This window comes from Carassius carassius, chromosome 47 (assembly GCF_963082965.1).
Source record: "Carassius carassius chromosome 47, fCarCar2.1, whole genome shotgun sequence".
In the NCBI taxonomy this organism is placed as follows: domain Eukaryota; kingdom Metazoa; phylum Chordata; class Actinopteri; order Cypriniformes; family Cyprinidae; genus Carassius; species Carassius carassius.
In genome coordinates this window covers 10,914,988-10,940,739 of record NC_081801.1, presented here as the reverse complement: position 1 = coordinate 10,940,739, position 25,752 = coordinate 10,914,988, and the positions used below count along the sequence as shown (strand labels likewise).

The 25,752-nt window shown below is 39.9% G+C and overlaps 2 protein-coding genes across 2 annotated transcripts; both read right to left on the bottom strand.

The window, feature by feature from the left end:
- Positions 1-14,015: 14,015 nt before the first annotated feature.
- On the bottom strand, positions 14,016-23,137 carry LOC132130245 (olfactory receptor 52N5-like; the record flags this gene model as incomplete). The annotated part of the gene is made up of 2 exons (XM_059541948.1): positions 14,016-14,117; positions 22,325-23,137. Coding segments are annotated over 2 exons (915 nt in total), but the record flags the coding sequence as incomplete, so codon positions are not given.
- Positions 23,138-23,944: 807 nt separating this feature from the next.
- Positions 23,945-24,913, bottom strand: LOC132130244 (olfactory receptor 4E2-like). Its single transcript, XM_059541947.1, has one exon. The coding sequence runs from the start codon at positions 24,911-24,913 to the stop codon at positions 23,945-23,947; it is 969 nt and encodes a 322-aa protein (XP_059397930.1).
- Positions 24,914-25,752: the final 839 nt, after the last annotated feature.

Here is a 25,752-nt window from a genome sequence, read left to right as displayed (position 1 = left end):
TTGACTGGTTGAGTTAGATGGTGATTAACACTAAACAGTATAAAATCAGTTGAGTCTCCCCAGCTATGAATGTCATTGACTGTTAAAGTCTTGTGTTTCTTATAATAAATTGACATATTGATAACATTTAATATTTCATAATGCTCTCAATTACATGTCGCTGCATACTGTATGCATTAGTGAGTGTGGTGGTGCTTATGGCGTATGGTCACTTATGCCTTATATGAACTGTTTCAAATGTAAGTCATTGATTGCATGAGATTAAGTTTGTAAATGGCAGCCTGTGCCCTTTTGTAGTGTGTACATATACTATTTATCAACAACCTGTGATAACTGTGACTAAATTCAGTATATTACTAAATTCACCGGCAGCCATAATCACCTTGGAGCCCAAGACCGGTTTCCCACTGAAGCTAAGCAGGGCTGAACCTGGCCAGTACCTGGATGGAAGACCTCCTGGAAAAAACTAGGTTGCTGCTGGAAGAGGTGCTAGTTAGGCCAGCAGGGGGTGCTCATCCTGTGGTCTGTGTGGGTCCTAGCACCCCAGTGTAATGATGGGAACACTATACTGGCAACAAGCACTGTCCTTCGGATGAGATGTTAAACTGAGGTCCTGACTCATTAAAATTCATTTGTGGTTATTAAAAATCACAGGATGTCTTTTGAAAAGAGTAGAGGTGTGACCTCGGCATCCTGGCTAAATACGCCCATTGGCCTCTGACCATCATGGCCTCCTAATAATCCCCATATCTGCTGATTGGGTTCATCACTCGGTCTCCTCTCCACCAGTAAGCTGGTGTGTGGTGAGCATTCTGGTGCAATATGGCTGTCATCACATCATCCAGGTGGATGCTGCACACTGCTGGTGGATGAGGAGATACCCACTGTCAATGTAAAGCACTTTAAGTGCCCAGAGAAGCTCTATATAAATGTAAGGAATTATTATATTTATTAATATATTAATAAGAATTAAGAAATGTAATAAACCTCAAGATTCGATTATTGTAATGCTTTATTGGGTGGTTGTTCTGCACGCTTAGTAAACAAACTACAGCTAGTCCAAAATGCAGCAGCAAGAGTTCTTACTAGAACCAGGAAGTATGACCATATTAGCCCGGTCCTGTCAACACTGCACTGGCTCCCTATCAAACATCGTATAGATTTTAAAATATTGCTTATTACTTATAAAGCCCTGAATGGTTTATCAACTCAGTATTTGAATGAGCTCCTGTTACATTATAATCCTCCACGTCCGCTGCGTTCTCAAAACTCAGGCAATTTGATAATACCTAGAATATCAAAATCAACTGCGGGTGGCAGATCCTTTTCTTATTTGTTGCCTAAACTCTGGAATAACCTACCTAACATTGTTCAGGTGAATATTAAAGGTCAAAGAGACGGCAATTGTTGTTCTACAAATCTCTGGGAATCAGTGCTCAATGTGTTCTCGACTACACACACACACACACACACACACTGAAGCACGCGCTGTGTTTTCAGCTCTTCACTATATTGACACATGATTTAGGCTACACATGTGCACGCCAGCGTGTTATGTGAGGATTTCGCCATTTCATTTGATTAAACTATCATCATTCATTCGTACGTATTGAGAGTGAGGAGTCACGTGGCAATTTGGGTTTATTTGGGCGGGGTCTGAGCCGGTCGGCCATGACGGTAGGAGACGCTATCGGTGATGAACAGCGCTCTCTTCCACCCTCAGTACCCATGGCTAAAGTGCCCTTGACCAAGACTGAACCCCCAGTTGCTCCCCGGGCGCTGGATCTATAGCTGCCCACTGCTCCGGGTGTGTGTTCATGGTGTTCACTTCTCACTGCTGTCTGTGTGCACTTGGATGGGTTAAATGCAGAGCACCAATTCCGAGTATGGCCTACCATACTTGGCAAATGTCACCACTTTCTCTTTCACTTTACCTATTTGCTTGTGCACGAGCAGCTCCATGTCCTCTCTGGAGATGGTTCTGTCTTTGTGCTTGCAAATTCTGCCATGTAAATAACAAATCCGCATTGGCACGAGCACAACTGGCGCTTAAAGGGAATGGGAGATGACACTGGTTTATTGCACCTTACCCCAAAAAAATCACCCATTACTCAATAAGAGAATAGGGACAACCCGTTTAGACCATGTGCCCGGGTGCGCCCACCATTTTCCCATCGTTAAACTAGCAAAGGTGGATTCGGGCACAACCTGAGTGCACCTGTGTCATGCGCTTTAGACAATGTGCTTAGATCGTTAAAATAGAGCCCTCAGAGTAGCTTCCCCAACACTGCAAACAATGCATGGTTCTGCTCTAAGCCTGTACTGTGAGTTACAAGTTTGTGAAAATACTGCCTGTGCCAGGTACATAAAGCAGATAATGAATATATTTAAGATTCACACCAAAACAACGTGTCTACTCCAGATGCATAAAATATAGTTTCCCTTAAATATTATGAAGCGGCACATCTGTTTCCAGCATTAAAATGATCCGAAATGGTTACTGAGCAGCAAATCAGCATATTTGAATAATTTCTAAAGGATCATGTGACACTAAAGACTGAAGTTCAAATAGATATTTTAAAGTGTCACATTTCACAATATTACAGTGTTTATTATATTTTTTATAAATAAATGCAGCCTTGCTTATCATAAGACACTTTCTGAAAATAAAAATGTTTACATTCCCTTAACTTAAGGTTGTGGCTTTAACCAAAGTTTTAAAAAGTGATTTATTAAAATATTATTTACGATATGAAAAATTGTTATGAGGCGAATGAGACATGAGACGTGCGGATCTATGTGCAAGGCTTTGTTAACAAAGGCGTGGTCAAAAACAGACAAGGGTCAGATAACATTGAGATATCACAGGCAAGACAAAGAATATTCCTAGGGCTAGCGTGGGTCTATGATCGGCAAACAGTATCCAGAGGGCTTGGCAAGAGGGGTAATAACATGAGCAAAGGTCCAGGCAAGGTGCAAACACAGTCCAAAACAGCAAAACAAAGGGTTAATCCAAGAAACACAGGCAGAGTGTCAGGAAACAGACAACAAGGCAACACGAAGCGGCTAGATTAAGACTAGAACTGGAAACTAGGAATTTCCCAGTCTAGCTTTCACTAGACGCAAGATATACCGTATAGGTGGGTAGGGTACCCAAAAACTACTCAAGTAAAAGTAAAAGTACTTCTAGAAATATTTACTCAAGTAAAAGTTAAAGTACTAGTCTGAATAGTTACTTGAGTAAGAGTAAAAGAGTATCGGATAAAAAATCTACTCAAGTAGTTAGTTACTAGTTACTTTGGGTCATATATACTGAGCCTATTTTTATTTAGATATATAGATAAAATGTATGTAATGTATGTGTGTGTGCATAAATGTATATATTTCATCAGCCTTTAATCCAATTTATGTAATTTATTATAAAACCCTTTCTGTTTACTTAAGTAACAGATATAGGTGTCATGCCATAACATATTTTTACTTTATATTAAATGTGAATTTAACATTGAAAGTTAATGTGATATAAAAATTGCTACTAATCTTTCATTGTTCAGAAAGAGAGAAAATAACATTTACATTATTAAAGATTTTTTAAAGATTATAACATTTTTCAGTTATAGAGTTCAATCACTCTCAGAAACTCCCATTAAAATCACTGAAACTGTTAACACTGTGAAATCAATATCTTAATTATAGATTCATACACACATCTGCACTTTGTTGTTTCTGACGAGAGAATTCGCCAGAAAGAGGTATTCAGTCAGTGAGCGAGTGAAGGAAGCGCGGGCATTTTAGCGATGACTCATCTGAACACCTTTGATTGGCCATTGCATTCAAAAGCTCAACAGAATCTTGTGTGATTGGTTATAATGCACAGTGCTGTAAAAACGCATCTATCTCTGGCTCAGTGCCAGCAATCGATCACAGATCTTAATTTAGCAGCTGATGATATGACTTGCTGAACGCACTCGCACCGGTGTGATTGTATTAAAATTAATAAAATCTTAATCAGCTATTTTTTGTCTTTTGGAAGCTGCATTCAACTTGATTCCCCTCTGTTATAAGCCACACACGTACAAAAAACTAATGTCACAGTGGTATCGTGTACTGTAATCGAATGTAGCCCAAGTTATTACCTGTTGAACAGTAGACAGCACACGCGGTGTTCATCTAATAAGGATCTCCATCGCAAGCAAATAATAGCCTTTGCAGATTTGCTTTCAATTCAGTGCAGTTCCATAGCCACGTTTTCAACGCTGCTGATGTTCTTAAACATTACAACTCTGAGTGAACCGCTTCAGACGCTCAGCTCGTGCAGCAGGGAACTGAACGAATCATTCAAACTGATTAATGAACCAATTCACTCATTTGCCAATTGGTTTGATCAAGCCTTTGAACAGAATTGACTCAAAAGAATGAATCATTCGCTAATTGGCATCGCTCATTGTCCAGAGAAAAGTAGACGCCACATTTGGAATAAACTGAAGCATTTATAACATTAATTGCATTAAGATAAAGTAACGAGAAGAGCGTCGCCCACAGTAACGAAGTAAAAGTACAGATTTTTCCCAAAATATTTACTCAAGTAAGAGTAAAAGTACCCATCTTTAAATATACTCCAAAAAGTATTAGTTACCCCAAAAAATTACTCAAGTAAATGTAACGAAGTAAATGTAACTCGTTACTACTCACCTCTGGATATATGCTTAACGATACCTGACAGTAGGGCTGTGCTATATGGGGAAAATATCTAATTGCGATTATTTTGACAGATACTGAGATTTGATTTGCGATTTTAAATATGAAAATTCAAGCTTCAGATCAATTTTGACAATAATGTGCAGTACAGTATGAGTATCAATACCCTGCTAAAAAAAATTCCATTACTTTTTGTTTTTGGCATTATCATATCCATACTGCCAGATGCGCTCGTTGAGATTTGTGATGCAGGGTGTGATGTTTCAGTAAAGCAGCTTAGTTTCCTCAAAGTCTGAGCTTTATTAACATACAACTTTTTGACTATACATGCAAGCACAATGAGACTACTCTTAGAAACTGGCAGACTAGAGTTCTTTTTCTTAATGTCTGCAACTTAACTCTCAGAAAACACTAGGTCGCCACTTAATTGATTAAAGACGCATTACCTATATCAGAATTAAACTGTTTTATATCACATCACCCTTCCTTGTGAGTTACTTAACAAATGTAACATTGAACTGTGAAATTACTGTAGTCAGAAAACAACATTTGTTTCACTTTTTTTCATGAATGTCTTTCTTTTATTTCGCAAAGTCCTTGTATCTCTTAGGAGTTGGGACAAATCGTCCAGACCTTGTTTGCAACCTTTTAGGTGAACTGATTGTAGTGTGACTGGAATCAGACTCAGGAAAATCAGTTCCTTGTTGTTCATACTGCACTGAACTGTCTGGGACGTTATCAGGCTTAATTGCAAGTTGATCCTGACCATGAACTTCATTTTGAGTTGGTTGAACTGAATTAGATGCTGGTTTACTGTCACTGACTGTAGGCATCAGGTGTCGTCGATTTCGTTGCAGTACTCCAGTTTGAGATTGGATGAGGTAAGACTTTGGTGATTCACACTTTCTGAGAATAGTCCCGGATCTTATCCAACCTCTTTCAGCATCCAGCTTGACTGCAACAGGTGTTCCAGGTGGAATCTCTGATAATGTTTTAATACTGTTTCTTTTGTTGTAATACCTCCTGTATGTGCTTTTTTCCTTTTGATCAGCCTTTCTCACTTGACGCAGATCGGGTGCCAATGTGGGAACTGTAGTTCTTATTTGTTTTCTTATCATCAGCTGTGCTGGACTTACGCCTGTAGCTTGAAGGGGTGTGGCTCTGTAGATTGTAAATAGTCCACGACTACCAAGTAATGTTGCTTATTCACTTCGCAGATATCAGCTTTAATTCTCTGCCATGGACGGTCTGGCAGTGGATTGGTTAAAAGTGGCTCCTTCCTTTGGGTATGTCTAGATTCCAGACATTTCTTGCAGCTGTTAACTAGCTGCTGGATTTCCTGACTTAAGCCTGGCCACCACACACTACATCTGGCTCTCTCTCTACATTTCACAATGCCTTGGTGACCGCTGTGCAATCTTTGCAGTATGTCAGACCTCATATTTTGGGGAATAATGATCCTGTCATCATAAAGTACAAGGTCCTGGAAAATTGAGAAGTGATGATGTGCACTGTAATATGATTTCAAGCCTTGAGGGACATTAACTGCATACCTGGGCCAGCCATCAGTCACATACTGCCCCACCTTTTGTAGCTCAAAATCCATCTTCGTCTCTCTTTTCACAGATTCCAGCTTTGTGGGAGAAATTGGCCATGCACTACTGACTGCATTCTCATAGGCTTCCGTGAAAGCGTATCAGCGAGCTCTAGTTGTTTGCCAGGTACATATTGTGCCACAGGATTGTAACGCATCATCCGCAGCAACAGTATTTGACATCTCAGGGGAACTGAATCAAGATCCTTTGCATTGATCAGAGGAATCAGTGGCTTATGGTCGGTTTGCAGGATGAAACTTTCCAATACATACAAAAAAAAAAAAAACGTGACCACACGGCCACCAGGCACTCTTTTTCGATCTGGGTGTAACTTTTTTTTAAGCATCGGTCACCACCCTGGAACAGTAAGCCACTGGTTTCAGCTTTAAATCATGATCCTGCAGCAAAACACCCCCTAGACCATAGCTTTTCGTATCTACGCTGACGACTGTGGGCATTGTGACATCATAGAATGCTAGCACAGAAGCTTTTGTGATTAGGCATTTCACATTTCCAGAGGCCTCATCTTGTACAGCACCCCAGTACCATACTACATCTCGTTTCAATGGCTCATTGAGAGGTCAAATAACCTCTGAGAGATGAGGAACATACCTGCCCAGGTAATGAATCATTCCTAGCATTGTCCGTAGCTTTGAGACGTTCTTTGGCTTTTCAAGGTGAGTGTTAGCTTCGATTTTAGCTGTGTCTGGGCGGATGCCCTCCTTGTCTATGACATGTCTCAAGTATCGGAGTTGACTCTGACATTTTTCCATATTCAGCTTGAGCCAGCCTGGTCAATGGCTTCCAGAGCCCTCTGCAGTCGCTGCTCGTGTTCCTCTGGAGTGTTGCTAAATACTAAAATATCGTCCATGAAAACTACTGATATTTCCTGTTGAAAGATTTTGGGTGCGCTGGTGATCCCAAACGGTTGCCTGCAGAAAAAAATATCTTCCAAAAGGTGTAATGAACGTTGTCAGTTTAGTACAGTCCATATCCAGAGGGAGCTGCCAGAAGCCACTAGCTGCATCGAGAAGTGAGAAAACTTTTGCATGTGCTAGCCTAGAAAGGATGTCATCAATTGTTGGCAGCACAAATTTCTCTCTTTTTACAGCTTTATTTAGTTTTTTCAGATCAACACAAATACTCATTTGACCTGTCTTCTTTGGAACAGCCACCATAGGGGCACAACACTTAGTAGGCTCAGTGATTCGTCTTCGCTCTGAACTGACCTTTGCATTGCAGTGTACCTCCTGGGCTCTCAAGTTTCACATTAACTTTGTCAAGCCTCATCCATACTGCTAGATACGCTCGTGGAGATTTGCGGTGCAGGGCTGCGCGCGAATATAACCGAGCGTTATGAAACAGGCTGCGTGAGTGCAGCAAATGTGAATGGCTCGTCCGTGACACGGGATTTGTGCCGTGTGGGGAAGAGAGGAGGGAGTATGAGAAGCATTCAGAGACATAGGCTGTGTGTGCGGTCTTCTGAATTGGGAATAGTGGACATCAGGGATGGAAATTAACTTTTTTGTCCACCGGCCACTGTGGCTGGTGGGTTTCAAAATCTACCAGCCACTCAATGTTTTTACCAGCCACTTTCTTGTTTTTTAACCAACAATGTGTACCATATTTTTCGGACTATAAGTCGCACCTAAGTATAAGTCGCCTCAGTCCAAAAATACGTCATGACGAGGGAAAAACATATATAAGTCGCACTGGACTATAAGTCGCATTTATATAGAACCAAGAGAAAACATTACCATCTACAGCCACGAGAGGGCGCTCTATGTTTTCAGTGTAGACTACAGGAGCACTGAGCAGCATAGAACGCCCTCTCGCGGCTGTAGACGGTAATGTTTTCTCTTGGTTCATTTCTCTTGGTTCATGTCAAATTAATTTTGATAAATAAGTCACATCTGACTATAAGTCGCAGGACCAACTATGAAAAAAGTGTGACTTATAGTCCGGAAAATACTGTAACTGCATGTGAAAATTAATGCTACAAAATCTACAATACATAAGCAGTTCATTTAACCCTTTTGCACGTGAGTTTAAAATATTCTAGCTGAGACCCCGGCGTGAGTTTTTTTAGACAACCGTTATTTTAGAATGTGTCGCCTTATTGTTTCCATGGCGACGTCTCATGCTTGTCATGTGACACAACACAGCCGCAATAGATCTGTATGACACATGCATCGCTTTTATTTCGTTTTTCCTGTTTTATTAAAAATGTTCCCAAAACATGCTCACTATATTATGAAATATTTGATATTCCGATTCTGAAATATGTGCAAGTAAATATATTTGGTAGCCTAAACACTTTTATATCGACTGTGTTAGTTGATCTATACCGGGTAATGGGCGCCGCCATGTTAGTTCACGCTGAATCCGAGCTGTGGGACTTACAAAGAGACAATTTACACACATTCATCCTCTCCTCCCGAAAACACATAAAAGTAAGTCTGCGGTAAACTGGGAGAAGAGCAGAGTAAACTTTAGTTACCTACACAATCTGTATATGATATCAATAAAAACATGTCGTCAGATTGTATTTGTAAGCATCATTATTGCCGTTTCCACAGACATATTTTACAAACTGTAAATGTATGTTTTTGCTAGTAGCCTACTCATGTGTATTTAAATGTCTGAAACTTTAAATAAGCATTAAATGGTTGAAAACACTGAATATCTGTGATAATATGACCAGTGCTCAGCGCGTCCAATCTGGCTCTGCACCAGTCAAAGCGCAAAAGCAGATTTAAATTCAGCAGGTGATGACGTGATGCACTGAAAGTTCTAATCACACCATTGTGATCATACGCTTCAGGGACCAGCCAAGACTGATCACACGCGTCGTGATCGTACGCGTCAAAGGGTTAATCTCAAGTCTCAATGAAATACTGACATTTTCACTTTCAGTGATGCTCAAAAATGCTGCCTATCTGTGACCATCGTGTACCCAGAGAGACATAGGGAGAGCGAGAGATCCAATAGCAGATGTCTTTATTCAGGGATAATCCAAATCGTGGTCAAAAAACAAGCAAAGGTCAAAACCAAAAAGACAGTCCAAAATAAACAAACAAGGGAAAGGGACAGGAAAGGAAACTCGGAAAACGAGAGGACTCGGAGGACGAGCAGACTGGGAAGAATCTCGGGGAACGAGAATGCTGGATACATGAAGGGTAAGGACTCCATACAAACAACAGGAAAAGACTGGTATTTATAGGGAGGCTAATGACAATAAAGTGACTGCACCTGGTGCAATTAACAGGAGTACAATTACTGTGATGACAGGACAAGACTAGAGGAATTCTAGTGCCTACGGTGAAGTGCCTAAGGGGAAGTGAGCCCACTAGTGGACACCCAGGGAAACAGAGACTAGACAGCGTGACACTATCTAGGCAGCTTACTAGGTTTTGAAACAGCTGACTCTTGCTGAAGTAGCTCATTCTCTGAACTCCATAGCCCAACCGGATGATACACTGCACTAAACTTTTTTAATGCACAAAAACATTTTTTTGTGATATTCTAAACAGTTTTCGTAGGCATTAACAATGTTCCATTTAATTCCAAAGAAAAGGATTCACCAGTTTAATTTTTTAATTTTTTTTGTGTGTGTTTTTTTTTGTGGTTGAGGGAACACGTGGGGAAAAGTCCCCTGTTCAACACGGTATCACTGAAAGAAATGTCGGATTGCAAACTTTTATGTCGTCGACAAACGAACGCACAGCGTTTTTAATACATCGTTTTAACACATCTCGTCACGCCAGAGCCGTCAAACATGTGTAGCGATACAATGTTGTTTCTACAAACAAAAATGAACAGCGTAACAACTTACTAGCCATAGAGCTAACTTCTGAAAAAGTACTTGAAGACTGGAAAATAAAAATGCATCCCCCGGACAGCAGTTATTAGACATGTGACCGATAATACTGTTTGTTAGTTTGCTTATTATGCCGTTAAAAACAACAAGATAAACACAAAATGTCCATATAATCTAAAATGTTGCAGAATGCTGGAGGAGAATGAACATACCGGGGTTTGACAGAGACGTGAGAGTATGCGGAAATTTGAGCACGATAACAAATTCAACTCTTCACACAATCTTGTATATCAGCGTGAAGCGCGTGCTATAAAATGTACTGTAAATAACCAACAAATATATCACTCCGCCAGCGGTACTAACTTCAGCTGCAAACAGCTGTACTGGGTACAACACCGCCGTTTCGAGCCGGTTTACACCGCCTTTCTCCACGGAGCTGCTTCCGGTGATATTACACTTTAGTGCAGATGGAAATTAACTTTTTTTGTCCACCGGCCGGGTGAAACAGTACGCTACTTTTATTTACCCACCGCGGTGGCCAGTAGGTGAAGCGAGTTTACCCGCCACAACACTGTCTGTCTGTCTTTTCGAAGCATAAATTGCATAATGTTTTGCCTAACTATTGATCTGAACCTGTAGATGCTGTAATCCCACTCTTTTTGTCTCCTGATTTTTTTATTTTCTTTTTTATATGGTGGGCGTTTACAGTTGGTTAGAGCAGTGCTGATGGGGGAAAACAGAGGTGCGCTCACTCTATTGGTTAGTAAGGCTGTCACTCAATGCTGGCAGTCATGCATATGCTCTGAAACAGAGTAATATCACGTCCACATCACAGGCTTTTGAGATTAGCAAATTGCAACGTCTCAAATCGCGATTTCGATTAGATTTCGATTAATCGCACAGCCCTACCTGACAGTGAGAGAGGAAGTCCATGGCTTATTTATGTAGGGTGTGTGATTGGTAGCAGGTTTGTGGCTAATCAGTGCAATGAATGCTGGGATATGTAGTCCGGGATGACATGCAACAGTTTGTGTAGTGTGAGAGTCAATGTAATGAAAGGATGACCTCTAGTGGCAATTGGACGGAAGTCCATGGACAGGATTTGTGACAAAAATACAATGAGGGCTAACTCACCTACAAGGAAACTGCTAAATAATAATGCAAATGATTATTGGAAAGGAATCAAAAGAAGGAATAATTGTAAAACATATTTGCCAATGAATATTAAAGAGGTAAGCAGTTCAGAGGAAATTGCACAGCTGTGTTAAAAGTAACCTATTTGCAGTGGGTAATATTGATAATAATGAAGGTGTGACTGTTTCTTCACAAGAAGTCTATGATACAGTTAGGGATAATGTCCATTTAGTCGGTAGTTATCGCATAATAACCCCTGACAGGGTGATCAGAACCCAGACACAAAAGATCCCATTCATCCCAGATACCAGGATGACCGATGAAGTGGCGATAAAAATTAGCAAAACCCAGGAATCGTTGGAGTTCCTTGATAGAAGTGGGAATGGGCCAGGAAAGAGTGACTGCCGGAGCTGATTAACGAGTTCGGCAAATGGATTGATTTCCAACGTGGTCGGAGAACTGGGGTCCTTATCCTCATAAAATGGGTCTGGTCTTCTGTCACACACCAAGTGGAAGCTTATCAATAAGCAAGAGCATTAAAAAAATCTAAACAAAAAGAATAATTCATATAAATGCATTTTTTGTTTATTTGAAGTGCGTGTGTAAATTCGGGGAAATTTACAGACAGTTATTCAGAAAGTCATTATTACTATTCGTCAATCAATCAATCGATCAATAAAAAAGACCTTCAGATGGAAGTCCATATCATCTTGTCAAGGTGTTTTTTGTGACTGTAAAATCTCAGTATACATGATTCCGTTTGCAAATTTTTAAATGGCTTTCCAGCATAATGAGAACATTAAAACATGAGTGTCGCTTGATTTATATCTTCCTTGACTTGTATCTTTAGATTAAGCCCAAACAACTTTAAAAAAAAATCTCTGATAGACTACACTGCAGCATATACACAATATACTTCAGTCTTTGCCATTTTTGGTACAATTCATGCATAATTTTAGGACTCTTTTGCAAACTTTTGATAGTTTTATGCCATAGATTACAGGATTGAAAAGAGGTGGCACTACAATCATCTCTAAAGCAAAAAACATATGCAAATTAACAGGGAAATCACTTGATTCAAATCTATTATAGATAGTATCAAAAAGTATCACTACACTGAGATTTATCAATTAATTTACATGAGGCACACGCGTCTGCCAAAATTTCCTTTTGGATACCAGTGATGCTTTACATGCAATAATAAGTTTTATATAGGACAATCATAATTAAAATCACAAGGCCAAAATACAGGGAAATAAGAAATAAACCCATAAATGTTATTGGGTGATAGTCTTAAGGTGAATCCCACCACAACCATCCTTTGCCAAATAATAAGCACACTAGGCCTACTATTGTTACGGTCATCAGCTGGAGTGCCCATGAATTCCTATAGAGGGCACTCCACTCAGGACTCTGGCATCTTCTATTTACATTCCCAACTGCATTTTCCATAATCCCATTATTAGGGCTAATCACAACCAGGTGTTCCCCATTACCACTCCCCTATATAAACTGTGTTTGGACTCTCAATCATTGCGAAGTCTTGTTTAGTCCTGTCTAGCATTTCCGAGCATTTTCCCCATGTTTGTTCCTTCCGCGTCTGATCTTGGATTGTTATACCACCTGTGATACTCTGCCGCCTGCCCTGACCTCTGCCTGGTACTGTTATTGACACACTTGACGCTGTTACCTGAATTCTGCCTGTCCTGACCTTTCTGTTAATAAAGAACTACATATGGATCCAAACGTCTCTGTCCCCTCGTTACAGAAGACTTCGCCATGCCAGGATCCAGCAGCCCGGTATCTTCTCGTTACTGAGATGTTTGTTCTCACTTCAAGGTCAGCATATCAACTCTCCAGCTCTATCAGTGACCCAGTAGATCAGCTATTGCACCTTCGTCAAGGAGACCTATTTACTGACGAGTATGTTCAACAGTTCTGCGAGATATCATATCAAGTTCAGCACTATGATGAAGTCGCCCCTGAGACTCATCCTGTCATGGCTGCTACTCCAGAGCCACTGCACAAGATGGCCGCCAGTCCGGCACCACTGCACGAGATGGCCACCAGCCCGGCACCACTTCACAAGATGGCCACCAACCCAGCACCTCTGCATAAGATGGCCGCAAGCCCAGCGCCACTGCACAAGATGGCCACCAGCCCAGCTCCACTGCACAGGATGGCCGCCAGCCCAGCGCCACTGCACAAGATGGCCACCAACCCTGCGCCACTGCACAAGATGGCCACTAGCCCAGAGCCACTGCACAATATGGCCACCAACCCAGAGCCACTGCACAAGATGGCCGCCTGCCCAGAGCCACTGCACAAGATGGCAGCCACAGTTGATCTTCCAGAGCCATGTCAAGACACCGCTGACCGTCCAGAGTCAGGTCAGGTCCCCGTCGACTTCCCAGAGTCAGTTCGGGTCCCCGTCGACTTCTCAGAGTCAAGTCAGGTCCCCGTCCAGAGTCAGGTCAAGTCATGAACAAAGTCAAGTCCCAGTTGATCTTCATAAACAAAGTCAAGTCACAGTTGATCTTCATGAACAAAGTCAAAGCCAAGTCACCATTAATCTCCATAAGTCAAGTAAAGGCAAAAGTAAACTTCATGAGTCAAATCAAGTCACCGTTAGTCTTCATGAGCAAAGTCAAGTCGCCACCAATCTTAGTGAACTAAATCAAGTCACAGTTGATCATTATGAGCTTCATCATACCACAACAGATCTTCCAGAGCCTCTTCACGTATAAGCATGACCTACCAGAGCCTTGTCACATCTCAGCAGAAATTCCACCTTGCTCGTCACGTCTCAGCAGACTCTCCAGAGCATCGTCACGTCTCAGCAGACTCTCCAGAGCCTCGTCACATCTCAGCTGAAAATACAGGGCCTCATCACATACTGTCTGTTGCACCCAGCAATGTTCTCTCAGCCTGTCGTGTTGCTGTTATAGCGTATGAGCAGTTCATTCATTCATTGGTTCTGAATTAACATCTTAGCCAGCACCCCGACGCTCTCGTCCTGAACGCCTCTACTTGCACGTGTCAGTTTTTATGAATAGATTAAATGAAACGGGACAAATTTTATCTTGACAAACTATGTATCATTATAAAGATCTAAGCCTCAAGCATCGACGACAGATCACTGTTTTTCAATGGAAAGCTTATAAAGACTCTATTTGCTACATTTGTGTAAGCAGTACACATACAAACATGAACAATGGAAACGCTGTACATACCAGATCCGTCATAATAACGAGTCATAAACACATCCACAGCTGTAAATCCTGGTTTAGTTAGAAAGTTAAGGGTCCACTGAATGACATATCATGGAGCACGTTTGGTCCAACGAAGCAAAACGTTGTAATATGGATCATAATTTCTTTTGTTTACGTTTCAGTTCTTCAGCGACAGAACTGTTTGTGTCCGTTATAGAACAACTCAAGGTCGGAAACTGCATCTTGGTAGTAAAAAAATGGCATGGTTTTGCAGCATTTAATAATTTTCTGTAATTGGCAAACAAAGTTAAATCTTTTTTTATTTTTCTTATTATTCTTATTTTTCTTACTCAAATTATTCTTATTGTATTTTTCTAGTGCTCAAATAAATCATTTATATGATGTCTAAGTTTCTGTCTAGTGTTTTATAATTGAAAAAAAAACTATGCAGTGGTATGTTTACTGACTAAATGGTTTGCAGAAGCCTTCAATACTATTGGGAAATATATTTTCTTATAATTGGGGGTTGGAGGGTCTAGACATAGTCTCAGAGTCTCATTTTTCATGATATCTTATTCAGATTTGAAATAGAAACTCATGAGACATGTGGCTTTCAAACCATTACTTTTCTAGATTGCTCCAGTACTCATTCCATGTATTTTTATATCAAATAAAAAATATTTAAGTGTGGTAAAAAAAAATTCAAGGAACTTCAGTGTCTATAACTTTTAATATTTTTGATTATCAAATCTGGTTGATAGAAAGTAAAGCCCAAAGTGTCTTCTTTCCAGGGCCAGATTGGGACTAATTTTCAGCCTTGGAGTTTCATGCCTTAGACCGGCCCTCTTTATTTCACAACAGACTATATTAAAATAATGTAATTAAATCCTCAGAATATAATACCCTACAGCCTTGTAATTCATTATATTTTTAAAAACATCATCATTTCCAATTCAGTGCAAAAACAATAGCCTAAGTTTTGCTTCACAGTGAAGATTTATTAGAACAGTAAATAACAGGATAGTGTAAGAATCTCTTTTCTTTAAGATTTAGTATTCATAAATATCCAAACATTGAAATAAAGAAAAAAAAATCTAATAAAAACAAATATATAAAACAAAATAAAAAATAAAGATTAAAATAAAATGTATTGCAATTTCTAACGACAGTATCATCTCAGTTTCATTAATGTATTGTTGAATCATCAGGTATCATTAATTATCTCAGGGCATTTTTCATTGAGCAGGGCTCTTCATTACTATTAGTTCTTCTGAATGACAATCCTACCTGCCCATTCTGGTGTGTTGGGCTCATGACTAGAGCTTGGTAACGTTACTGGGCCTTGCTCTTCACTGTTAGCAGCAAACTGGATAAGAGGCGGCTGCTGCTGAAGAGCTACAAGAAAAAGTTTGATACATGAGCGGTTGTTTTGCAAAGTCGCTAGCATCTTGAACTGTTCCTTATTACCTTAAAGTGTAACTAAACCTGCTCAGAGCCTGACTCCACCCACTGACAATATTTGAAAAATGCTGAAAGTGGACAGATCACAGCGGAGATAGAGGGGACGAACCTAGGGCGGGGCTGAGCGAGTGCGGCGTGATCCTGAGACCCGCAGTGACGGATTGATTGACAGCTGCTGTCAGAGTCGCTAAAATGGAGAGTGACTGTTATGACGCAAGTAGCTTTGCAACAGAGCGATCATTTGAAGTAGAGGACTTTTCATGACTTTTCAGTCATGAAGCACAATCGCTACTCATCATCGGTCCTAACTATTACGGTGTTCATTACAAAACCGTCAAGAAGCATGTGTTCACTATAACATTTTCGTCTTAAATTTTCGCCCACAAATTAATTAAGTGATTTTGTCAAGGTGTTAACGATCAGTCTATTTGCTAGAAACATATAAATTCTCCGGTGACCCGGGTATGTAATGCTTCATGATGGCACTCCTGGCACTGTTGGAGGATTACGCTAATGGCAGAATAAGGAGAGAACGAGTTTTCAGGGACCATGATGATTTCCTGGCCCATGATGATGACTGGCTAATAAGCCGATTTAGATTCCCTAGAGCTGTGCTCTTGGATCTATGTGCTGAATTGGGTCCAGTATTAGAGAGGGCAACACGCCGGAACCATGCCATCCCAGTCCAAATACAAGTCCTCACCACTCTGGGGTTCTTGGCAACCGGCTGTTTCCAGCGGGAATTGGCAGACAGGTAAATTAATAATATAAAAAAACTATAAGTAATCCTCAAATTTGTCTCTAAGACCTTTTTGTATATGAAATAATTCTATTGGAATCTATCATCTCACCCTATAGGTCTGGTATATCACAGCCGTCCCTGAGTGCCATAATATCTGTCGTTTTAAATGGTATACTTAATATGGTTAGTCGATACATCAGGTTCCCCTACACTGTGCGAGAACAGGCCGAAATTAAAACGCAATTTGCAGCAATGTCTGGTTTCCCAAATGTAATCGGCGCAATTGACTGCACTCATGTTGCTATAAGGGCACCATCTGAAAATGAATTTGCTTATGTTAATAGAAAGCATGTGCATTCTATTAATGTGCAAATCATATGTGACTCCAACATGACCCTCACAAACATTGTGGCACGCTGGCCTGGTTCAACACATGATTCCTTTATCTTGACACATAGCAGTGTAGGGAACAGACTAAATGCAGGCGCAGTACGTGATGGCTGGCTTCTTGGTGAGTTTAACAATAATAAAAAGTAGAAACTGTAACAATTTTGTTTTTAATATAATTATAACCTGCAGGCGACAGTGGCTACCCCCTGAGACGCTGGCTCCTCACCCCATTTTTAAACCCGCAGAGCGCAGAGGAAACTCATTATAACGAGGTCCACTCTCGTGCCCGCGCAGTTGTGGAGCGTGCCATCGGCATCCTGAAATGCAGATGGCGTGCTCTGGATGCCTCGGGTGGCAGACTTTTATACCATCCAGCAAAAGTGTGCAAGATTGTCAGGGCGTGTGGTGTTTTGCACAATATAGCACTGAGAAACGGTATTCCTCTCCCTCCTGATCTCCCTCTACCCCAGCATTACGACCCCGAGCCACAGCCCCCTGGCCGACAAGAGGGATATCAACGAGGTGCAAGAATCCGTGAGGATGTCATGCGGCGTTTGTAAAGAAAGACAAAACTCAAGGTTCATGTTTTAACTGCATCTTTTAATGATTGTGCAATTTCTTGCATCACTTCTCTCATCTGCCGTAGCTCATCTGCAACCCTGTTGACAGCGTTTATTGTCTCTCGCTGTAACTGCAGGACTGCGTCAGTGAGTACCCGACCACTTTTGGACGTGCCAGACGCAGAAGGGGCACTGCTTTGAGCCGGACGCTGTGCATCTGCATCTGAGAACCCCTCACCCTGAACCTCCTGTTCATTTACAGCTTCAGACTCCGGAAGGACTGGAGGACAAACAATTGGCAACATTTATCCATTTATCACCCCACACACTCAAATGTACAGCGTTAATGATTAAAAATCGGTTTAACCTTGCTCCTCTGTGGTTTCAGTCACGTCAGTGTCTCCCTCCTTTTCCGACACAATACCACACACGCTGACCTCCCCAATTATAGCCGCGATTTTGCTGTCCACTGATGTGAGATCAGCTGTACATGGGCCCCCACCAGTTGCAGCCACGCTCTGGCGGTGGGAGGACAGTTTTCTCTTTGCCTCCACCTTGAATGAATGAGAATCTTTATTTCACATATTTTGCATACTGTAAGCACATGTAAATAAAACTTTTTGAAAATCAATATTGCTATTTATATAGGTATATAGCCTAATAAAACACAAATGTAATATGTTGGTAAAAAAAAAATTTGTATACCTTCAGGTCGGACCATTTTTTCTTTAATTCTGCAACTGTCCGTTCTGTCCCACTGACACAATTGACGGCAGAAGCAATACTTTGCCACTCGCACTGCTTCTTTTTATTAGTGACCCCACTGCTGTGGCCACCAAATAACACAGTTTTCCGAGCCTCCACCTCCCTTACAAGTGTTTCAATCTCAGTATCTGAGAAATTACGTTTTTTTCCTCTTTTCTCACCTGTCGCCATTATTAAAATTAGGCTAACAGAAATGCACGTTTTCACTTTCTTGGATTAATTAATTGGCGGGTCGCATGCCAGTTTTCCAGGTATATATGGGATTCCACTCTCATTTACATGCTGATCAGCAATCATGAGGTGATTTGCATTGACTATTTATGGTTAAAAATGGGCGTGTACAGGGCGGGATATGAGGCTGGTTCACGTACGCACATCTGCGGGTGATCTGTGATTTATAAAGGGAACATTGCTTACAGGTGTGCGTACGCACGGTTTTATAAATCGGAATATTTTTTGGCGTACGCCATTTTTGGCTTTTGGGCGCACGTAAACTTTTAGTAAAGATCCTACGCATAGTTTTATAAATGAGACCCCAGGTCTTTGGACGTTCATTGGTTGTTCGCGTGAACAGAGGCGTGAACCAAGTCACTCCATAAAAGTTCTAAGAGCACTTCATCTCAGAGTACTTCATCTGAGAGAACGTCTTGTTCCATGGCTCCTTAGGGAGCTCTCATCTCCGTTTTTCTTTTCTTTTCTTTACTAAGTTTTACTCTCATATTCGCCTCTCCCTCCATGAGGGAGGCGTACTCTGAATCATTTCTTTGGTAACTCCACGTTCGGTGAACCTTTAAAACTTTGCGCGAGTCTGCTCGCCCCGGAAGACACGAGAGAACATGCCCAGCTCCGAAAGAACGACACACGCACGCTCGTCTTTCGCAGTCACAAAGAGAACCACATGCAAGTATTATTTTCTATAGAGATTTAAATTCTGCTTAAGGTTGTCTATTCCCTTTTTCAAGGTAATCTGATTCCTTGTTGTCTTTCAAAAGGTTACTGTCTGTGATTTTGCCATACTGGGCGATCATTCTGTGATCTCGCCTATTCCACTTTCACTTTCTCTAGCTTACCCTTTCATCCTCTCTCTCTCTTATCTGCAATCCGTTTTGTCTTGTATTGTTTTGACTGTTTGTATTGTATTGTATACGCATATTTACTCTGTGTGAATCGTAGTTCGATGTATTATTAGTTCAATTATTAAAATCCAATATATATTCCTGATTGCTTCTGTCTAAAATGCTCACATCACGAAGTCAATGAAATGTTTGATCTTAGCTACAAAGCTTATTTATTACTTTTTCAGTAACCTAAATTTTATAAGGACAGGAGAATAGTTTCATTGCCAGAAAATATTTTTCCTGGAATTATAAGAAGTGATAACTTCATTGAAAGTTGATAAATTAATCTTACGGCCGTTTGCTGGACAAACCACTGTTCGATTTGCATTAATTCCCAGTAAAAGATATCACGATTATTGATATGAAGAATGGAATATTGACATATTAATGAGTAAATTACAGTGCCTTGTAATGAGTTATTGATATATACAATTGACCTATTTTTCATCTTCAATAATTTTAATGTAACTGTCATATGATATATATATATATACATATATATTAATCATATTCCTGATTAATTATTAAAATTTCCCTATATATCATTTGAGCTAACTTTAATGTATTACCCAGTGCGCTTACACTGTCAAGGAGACTGTTACTGCTGTGGAACCTACAGAGGTGGCGGCAGCCGTAGAACCCTCGGAGGCGTCAGTAGTATCCATTTATGAACTTTCGTTGTGTCCTGTCACGGCTTTGGAGGCCGCCTATGAACTCATTGCCTGTTCTGTTATGGGCACGGAGGACACTCAGGAACTCACTGCTTGTCCTGTGAAAGCCATGGAGGCCATCCACGAACTCACTGTCTGGCCTGTCATGGCCACGGAGGCCATCTACCATCTTATCACAGCCACAAAGGCCACCATTAACCTGTTCATGTTCTCTGTTTCAGTCCTACCTGACCAGACTTCCTCTCCTGTGCCATTGACTCCACTGTGGTGGTCCTCCGCTCTGCCCTGGTGGGCTTTTGTCTCGTCTGCTCAGCTGTGGTGGTCCTCTGCTCCGCCCTGGTGTGCTTCTGTCTCGTCTGCTCGGCTGTGGTGGTTCTCTGCTCCACCCTGGTGGGCTTCAGTCCCATTTGCTTGGCTGTGGTGGTCCTGTGCTCCGCCCTGGTGGGCTCCACCTTCACCTGCTCCAACCTGGTGGGCTCCAGCTTCACCTGCTCCGCCCTGGTGGGCTTCTGTCCCATCTGGTCGAATGTGGTGGTCCTTTGCTCCACCTTGGTGGGCTCCAGTTCCATCTGCGCCGCCCGGTGGGCTCCAGTTGCACCTGCTCCACCAAGGATTCCCGCTCTGTCGGCACTGCCTCAGTCCACGGTCAATCCACTTCCACGTGGACCTGGCCCTCCAGCCCTCCCCCTGTACTGCCTCCTCTCCACCGACCTGCTAGACTGTTTAGAGCATCTGGAAGCCGCTCCTTGGGGGGGCTATGTTACGATCATCAGCTGTATTACCCATGAACTCCTATAGAGGGCACTCCACTCATGACTCTGGCATCTTCTATTTCCATTCCCAACTCCATTTCCCATAATCCTGTTCTTAGGGCTAATCGCAACCAGGTGTTCCCTACCACTCCCCTATATAAACTGTGTTTGGACTCGATATCATTGCAAAGTCTTGTTTAGTCCTGTCCAGCATTTCCAAGCATTTTCCCCATGTTTGTTCCTTTTTTTGTGTCTGATCTTGGATTGTTATACTGCCTGTGATACTCTGCCGCCTGCTCCGACCTCTGCCTGGTACTGTTATTGATTCTGGATATCCCTTGACACACTTGACGGTGTTACCTGAATTCTGCCTGTCCTGATATTTCTGTTAATAAATAACTGCATATGGATCCGAACGTTTCTGTCCCCTCATTACAACTATATCACTTTTTTATTTTCTGTTCGATTATTGTTCATTGCAAAACTGTGGAGGGGCAGATTATATTATTGCTGCGTTCATCATTGTAAAACAGAAATTTGATCGAGAGTGCAATAAAGAAGAAAAAATAATCAATTTAAAAAGGCTATTATTCACCTCTTGTGTGCTTTAAATCTTTGACGTAGACTGCATTTGAATCTTTGTTTTGCATTAATTACATTTGATTCATGTGAAATATCCTTTCCTGTACATCCTTAGCAATATTATCAGACGATCTCTTGTTGGTTGAAAGACTGTAAAGCCAGGCAATGCATGGTATCACAGCAGAAGGTGGTAATTAACAAATTTAGTTTGTGATCTAGTCAGAAGAAGACGCTGCGCGCAGCTTCAATGCATTACAGGCTCGTGACTCATCATCATGTAGCCCTTGGTTGCGCTACATCACTACTTGCTGGAAAAAGTAGTTAGCTACAGGCAAGCTACACTGTTTTTAAAGTAGCGTTGCTACTTATAGTTAGCTACTCTCCAACACTGGTTGAGAGACTGGACACTATGGTAGCACACTGAACTCATGAACAATATATGTTGCATTAAAAAAAAATATATGTTATAAATTACACTGATTAAAAGTTAATTTGTACAAACATTTATTCTATCTTACAAAAAGAGCAAGCATAAATTGTACATACAATAATAACATTTAGCTATAAAAAGAAAAACATCTGAGAGATCATTATGATCAGGGAGACTTCATATTGTTAAACAAATATCTATATTAAGTCATGTTTTTGGTTTTTAATTAAGATACATATTTATACATATATCACACTTTATTAGTATGTTACACTTATTAAAAACACACTTGTTACCACTTTTTGTAATACTACATATACATATGAAAACCCAATTGTCATGACTATATTTTTTTATTAAGTTTTTGTTTATTTTGTAGACGTGAAACATTTACTTTTGATGCAACACATACTGTAAAAACGCTTTTGCGCACTGCTCTAATATTTAACCCATAGATAAGGGGATTGAACACAGGTGGGACTATCACCAGTTCTAGAGCCAAAAAATTACGCAAACTCTCTGAAATGTCATTTGAACCATATCTGCTATACATAAAATCAAAAAGCAAAGCAAAAGAGAAATTTATCAGTGAAAATATATGTGGCAGACATGTTTTCCAGAATTTCCTTCTGTTTTCTAAAGATATTTTACATGCAGCGATTAGTTTTATATAGGACAATATGATAATTACTACAAAGCTTAAAAATAAAACAGCACCAATATATCCATAGACATTCTTAACAAAAGATGAAGCACAGGAGAGTTTTACAACTGACCAGTTGTCACAATATAATTTATCTATATGATAGGCACAAATTGGCCTAAAATTTGATAACAGAGTGGCAGTTAAAACAGATAAAGTGGGAACAATCCATGAAAAAATAATCAATTTCACACAGGTGTTTTTAGTTAATTTGGAATGATAGTCTAAAGGTTTACATATGGCTACATATCTATCATAAGACATCACTGTTAAGATTGTGAACTCACACAGTAAAGAGCTGTAAATCACAAATATCTGCAGAGCACACAAATGAAAGGAGATTACATATGAATCCAATATTAAATCAGACAAAATTTTGGGGTAGAATCCTGTGGCTCCATAAATCACATTTATACACAAATGACCCAAAAATATGTACATTGGTTCATGAAGAGATTTCTCCATGATAATGGCCATAATAAGACGGATATTAATTGATATTAATAAAGAAGAAAAAATAATAAATTTAAAAAGGCTATTATTCACCTCTTGTGTGCTTTAAATCTTTGACGTAGACTGCATTTGAATCTTTGTTTTGCATTAATTACATTTGATTCATGTGAAATATCCTTTCCCGTACATCCTTAGCAATATTATCAGACGATCTCTTGTTGGTTGAAAGACTGTAAAGCCAGGCAATGCATGGTATCACAGCAGAAGGTGGTAATTAACAAATTTAGTTTGTGATCTAGTCAGAAGAAGACGCTGCGCGCAGCTTCAATGCATTACAGGCTCGTGACTCATCATCATGTAGCCCTTGGTTGCGCTACATCACTACTTGCTGGAAAAAGTAGTTAGCTACAGGCAAGCTACACTGTTTTTAAAGTAGCGTTGCTACTTATAGTTAGCTACTCTCCAACACTGGTTGAGAGACTGGACACTATGGTAGCACACTGAACTCATGAACAATATATGTTGCATTAAAAAAAAAAAATCTGTTATAAATTACACTGATTAAAAGTTAATTTGTACAGACATTTATTCTATCTTACAAAAAGTGCAAGCATAAATTGTACATACATATAATAATAACATTTAGCTATAAAAAGAAAAACATCTGAGAGATCATTATGATCAGGGAGACTTCATATTGTTAAACAAATATCTATATTAAGTCATGTTTTTGGTTTTTAATTAAGATACATATTTATACATATATCACACTTTATTAGTATGATACACTTATTAAAAACACACTTTTTACCACTTTTTGTAATACTACATATACATATGAAAACCCAATTGTCATGACTATATTTTTTTATTAAGTTTTTGTTTATTTTGTAGACGTGAAACATTTACTTTTGATGCAACACATAATGTAAAAACGCTTTTGCGCACTGCTCTAATATTTAACCCATAGATAAGGGGATTGAACACAGGTGGGACTATCACCAGTTCTAGAGCCAAAAAATTACGCAAACTCTCTGAAATGTCATTTGAACCGTATCTGCTATACATAAAATCAAAAAGCAAAGCAAAAGAGAAATTTATCAGTGAAAATATATGTGGCAGACATGTTTTCCAGAATTTCCTTCTGTTTTCTAAAGATATTTTACATGCAGCGATTAGTTTTATATAGGACAATATGATAATTACTACAAAGCTTAAAAATAAAACAGCACCAATATATCCATAGACATTATTAACAAAAGATGAAGCACAGGAGAGTTTTACAACTGACCAGTTGTCACAATATAATTTATCTATATGATAGGCACAAATTGGCCTAAAATTTGATAACAGAGTGGCAGTTAAAACAGATAAAGTTGGAACAATCCAAGAAAACAGAATTAATTTCACACAGGTGTTTTTAGTTAATCTGGAATGATAGTCTAAAGGTTTACATATTGCTACATATCTATCATAAGACATCACTGTTAAGATTGTGAACTCACACAGTAAAGAGCTGTAAATCACAAATATCTGGAGAGCACACATATGAAAGGAGATTACATATGAATCCAATATTAAATCAGACAAAATTTTGGGGTAGAATCCTGTGGCTCCATAAATCCCATTTATACACAAATGACCCAAAAATATGTACATTGGTTCATGAAGAGATTTCTCCATGATAATGGCCATAATAAGACGGATATTAATTGACAATATAAGCACATATAAGGCAAGAAAGCAAATAAAATATGCATGCCTATATGATTTAGATTCTTTGGGCACCATTAGAGTCAGTCTCCCAGGGTAAGACATGTTATCCATCATGGTATATAGATTATCCCATAAATGACATGAAACAAATGACAATGCAATGCAAATCGCAAACAATATTAATAAACATGTAACATGGTTTACAACTCAATATCCATCCACTGCTTGCTGTAGGAATGATAGCGAGAGTATCTTACAAATAAACAGATTCAGAGCTGTTTGTGATCTCAACTGTGTTCTTAATGAGATTTTTTTTTTATCATTAGGGATGTCTGTAAGAGATGTCGTGAAATCTCTTAGGTTTAATTATACGCTCATGGATTTTTTTTTTTAATACCTTAAAGGAACACTCCGACTTTTTGGGACTTTAGCTTATTCACAGTATCCCCCAGAGTTAGATAAGTCCATACATACCTTTTTCATTTCTGTGCGTTCTGTAAGTGTTATTTGACGCACCCACCGCTAGCCTAGCTTAGCACAAAGACTGGATGTAAATGGATACTGGTAGCATAGTAATCCCAATAAGTGACAACATAATGCAAACATTTTCCTATTTACATGTTGTGATCTGTATAGTCACAGCGTGTACAAATAACAAGGCTATATGAGACAGAGACCATTTTTAATCGTATAAATACTGGGAACTATATTCTCACTAGGCGTAGGAGCACAGCTAACGTTACTTGGGTGGAGTGGCTACTTGGGCGGAGTGATTAGGGCAGCACCCGAGACGCGCCGTGGTGAGGAGAAGAGAGTTCGCTCAGAGTTGGAGTAATAGAGTCAGCAATTACTAGATAGTAGATTTATAGTGTACAATCATGGGTGTTCGCTGTATTGTAAATAACTGCGACAATAAACAGGGGAGACCAGGTATTACTATGATGTTTCAT

Coding starts and splice junctions, on each gene's coding strand:
- LOC132130244 (XM_059541947.1), bottom strand. CDS start 24,913: ATGGATAACATGTCTTACCCTGGGAGACTGACTCTAATGGTGCCCAAA.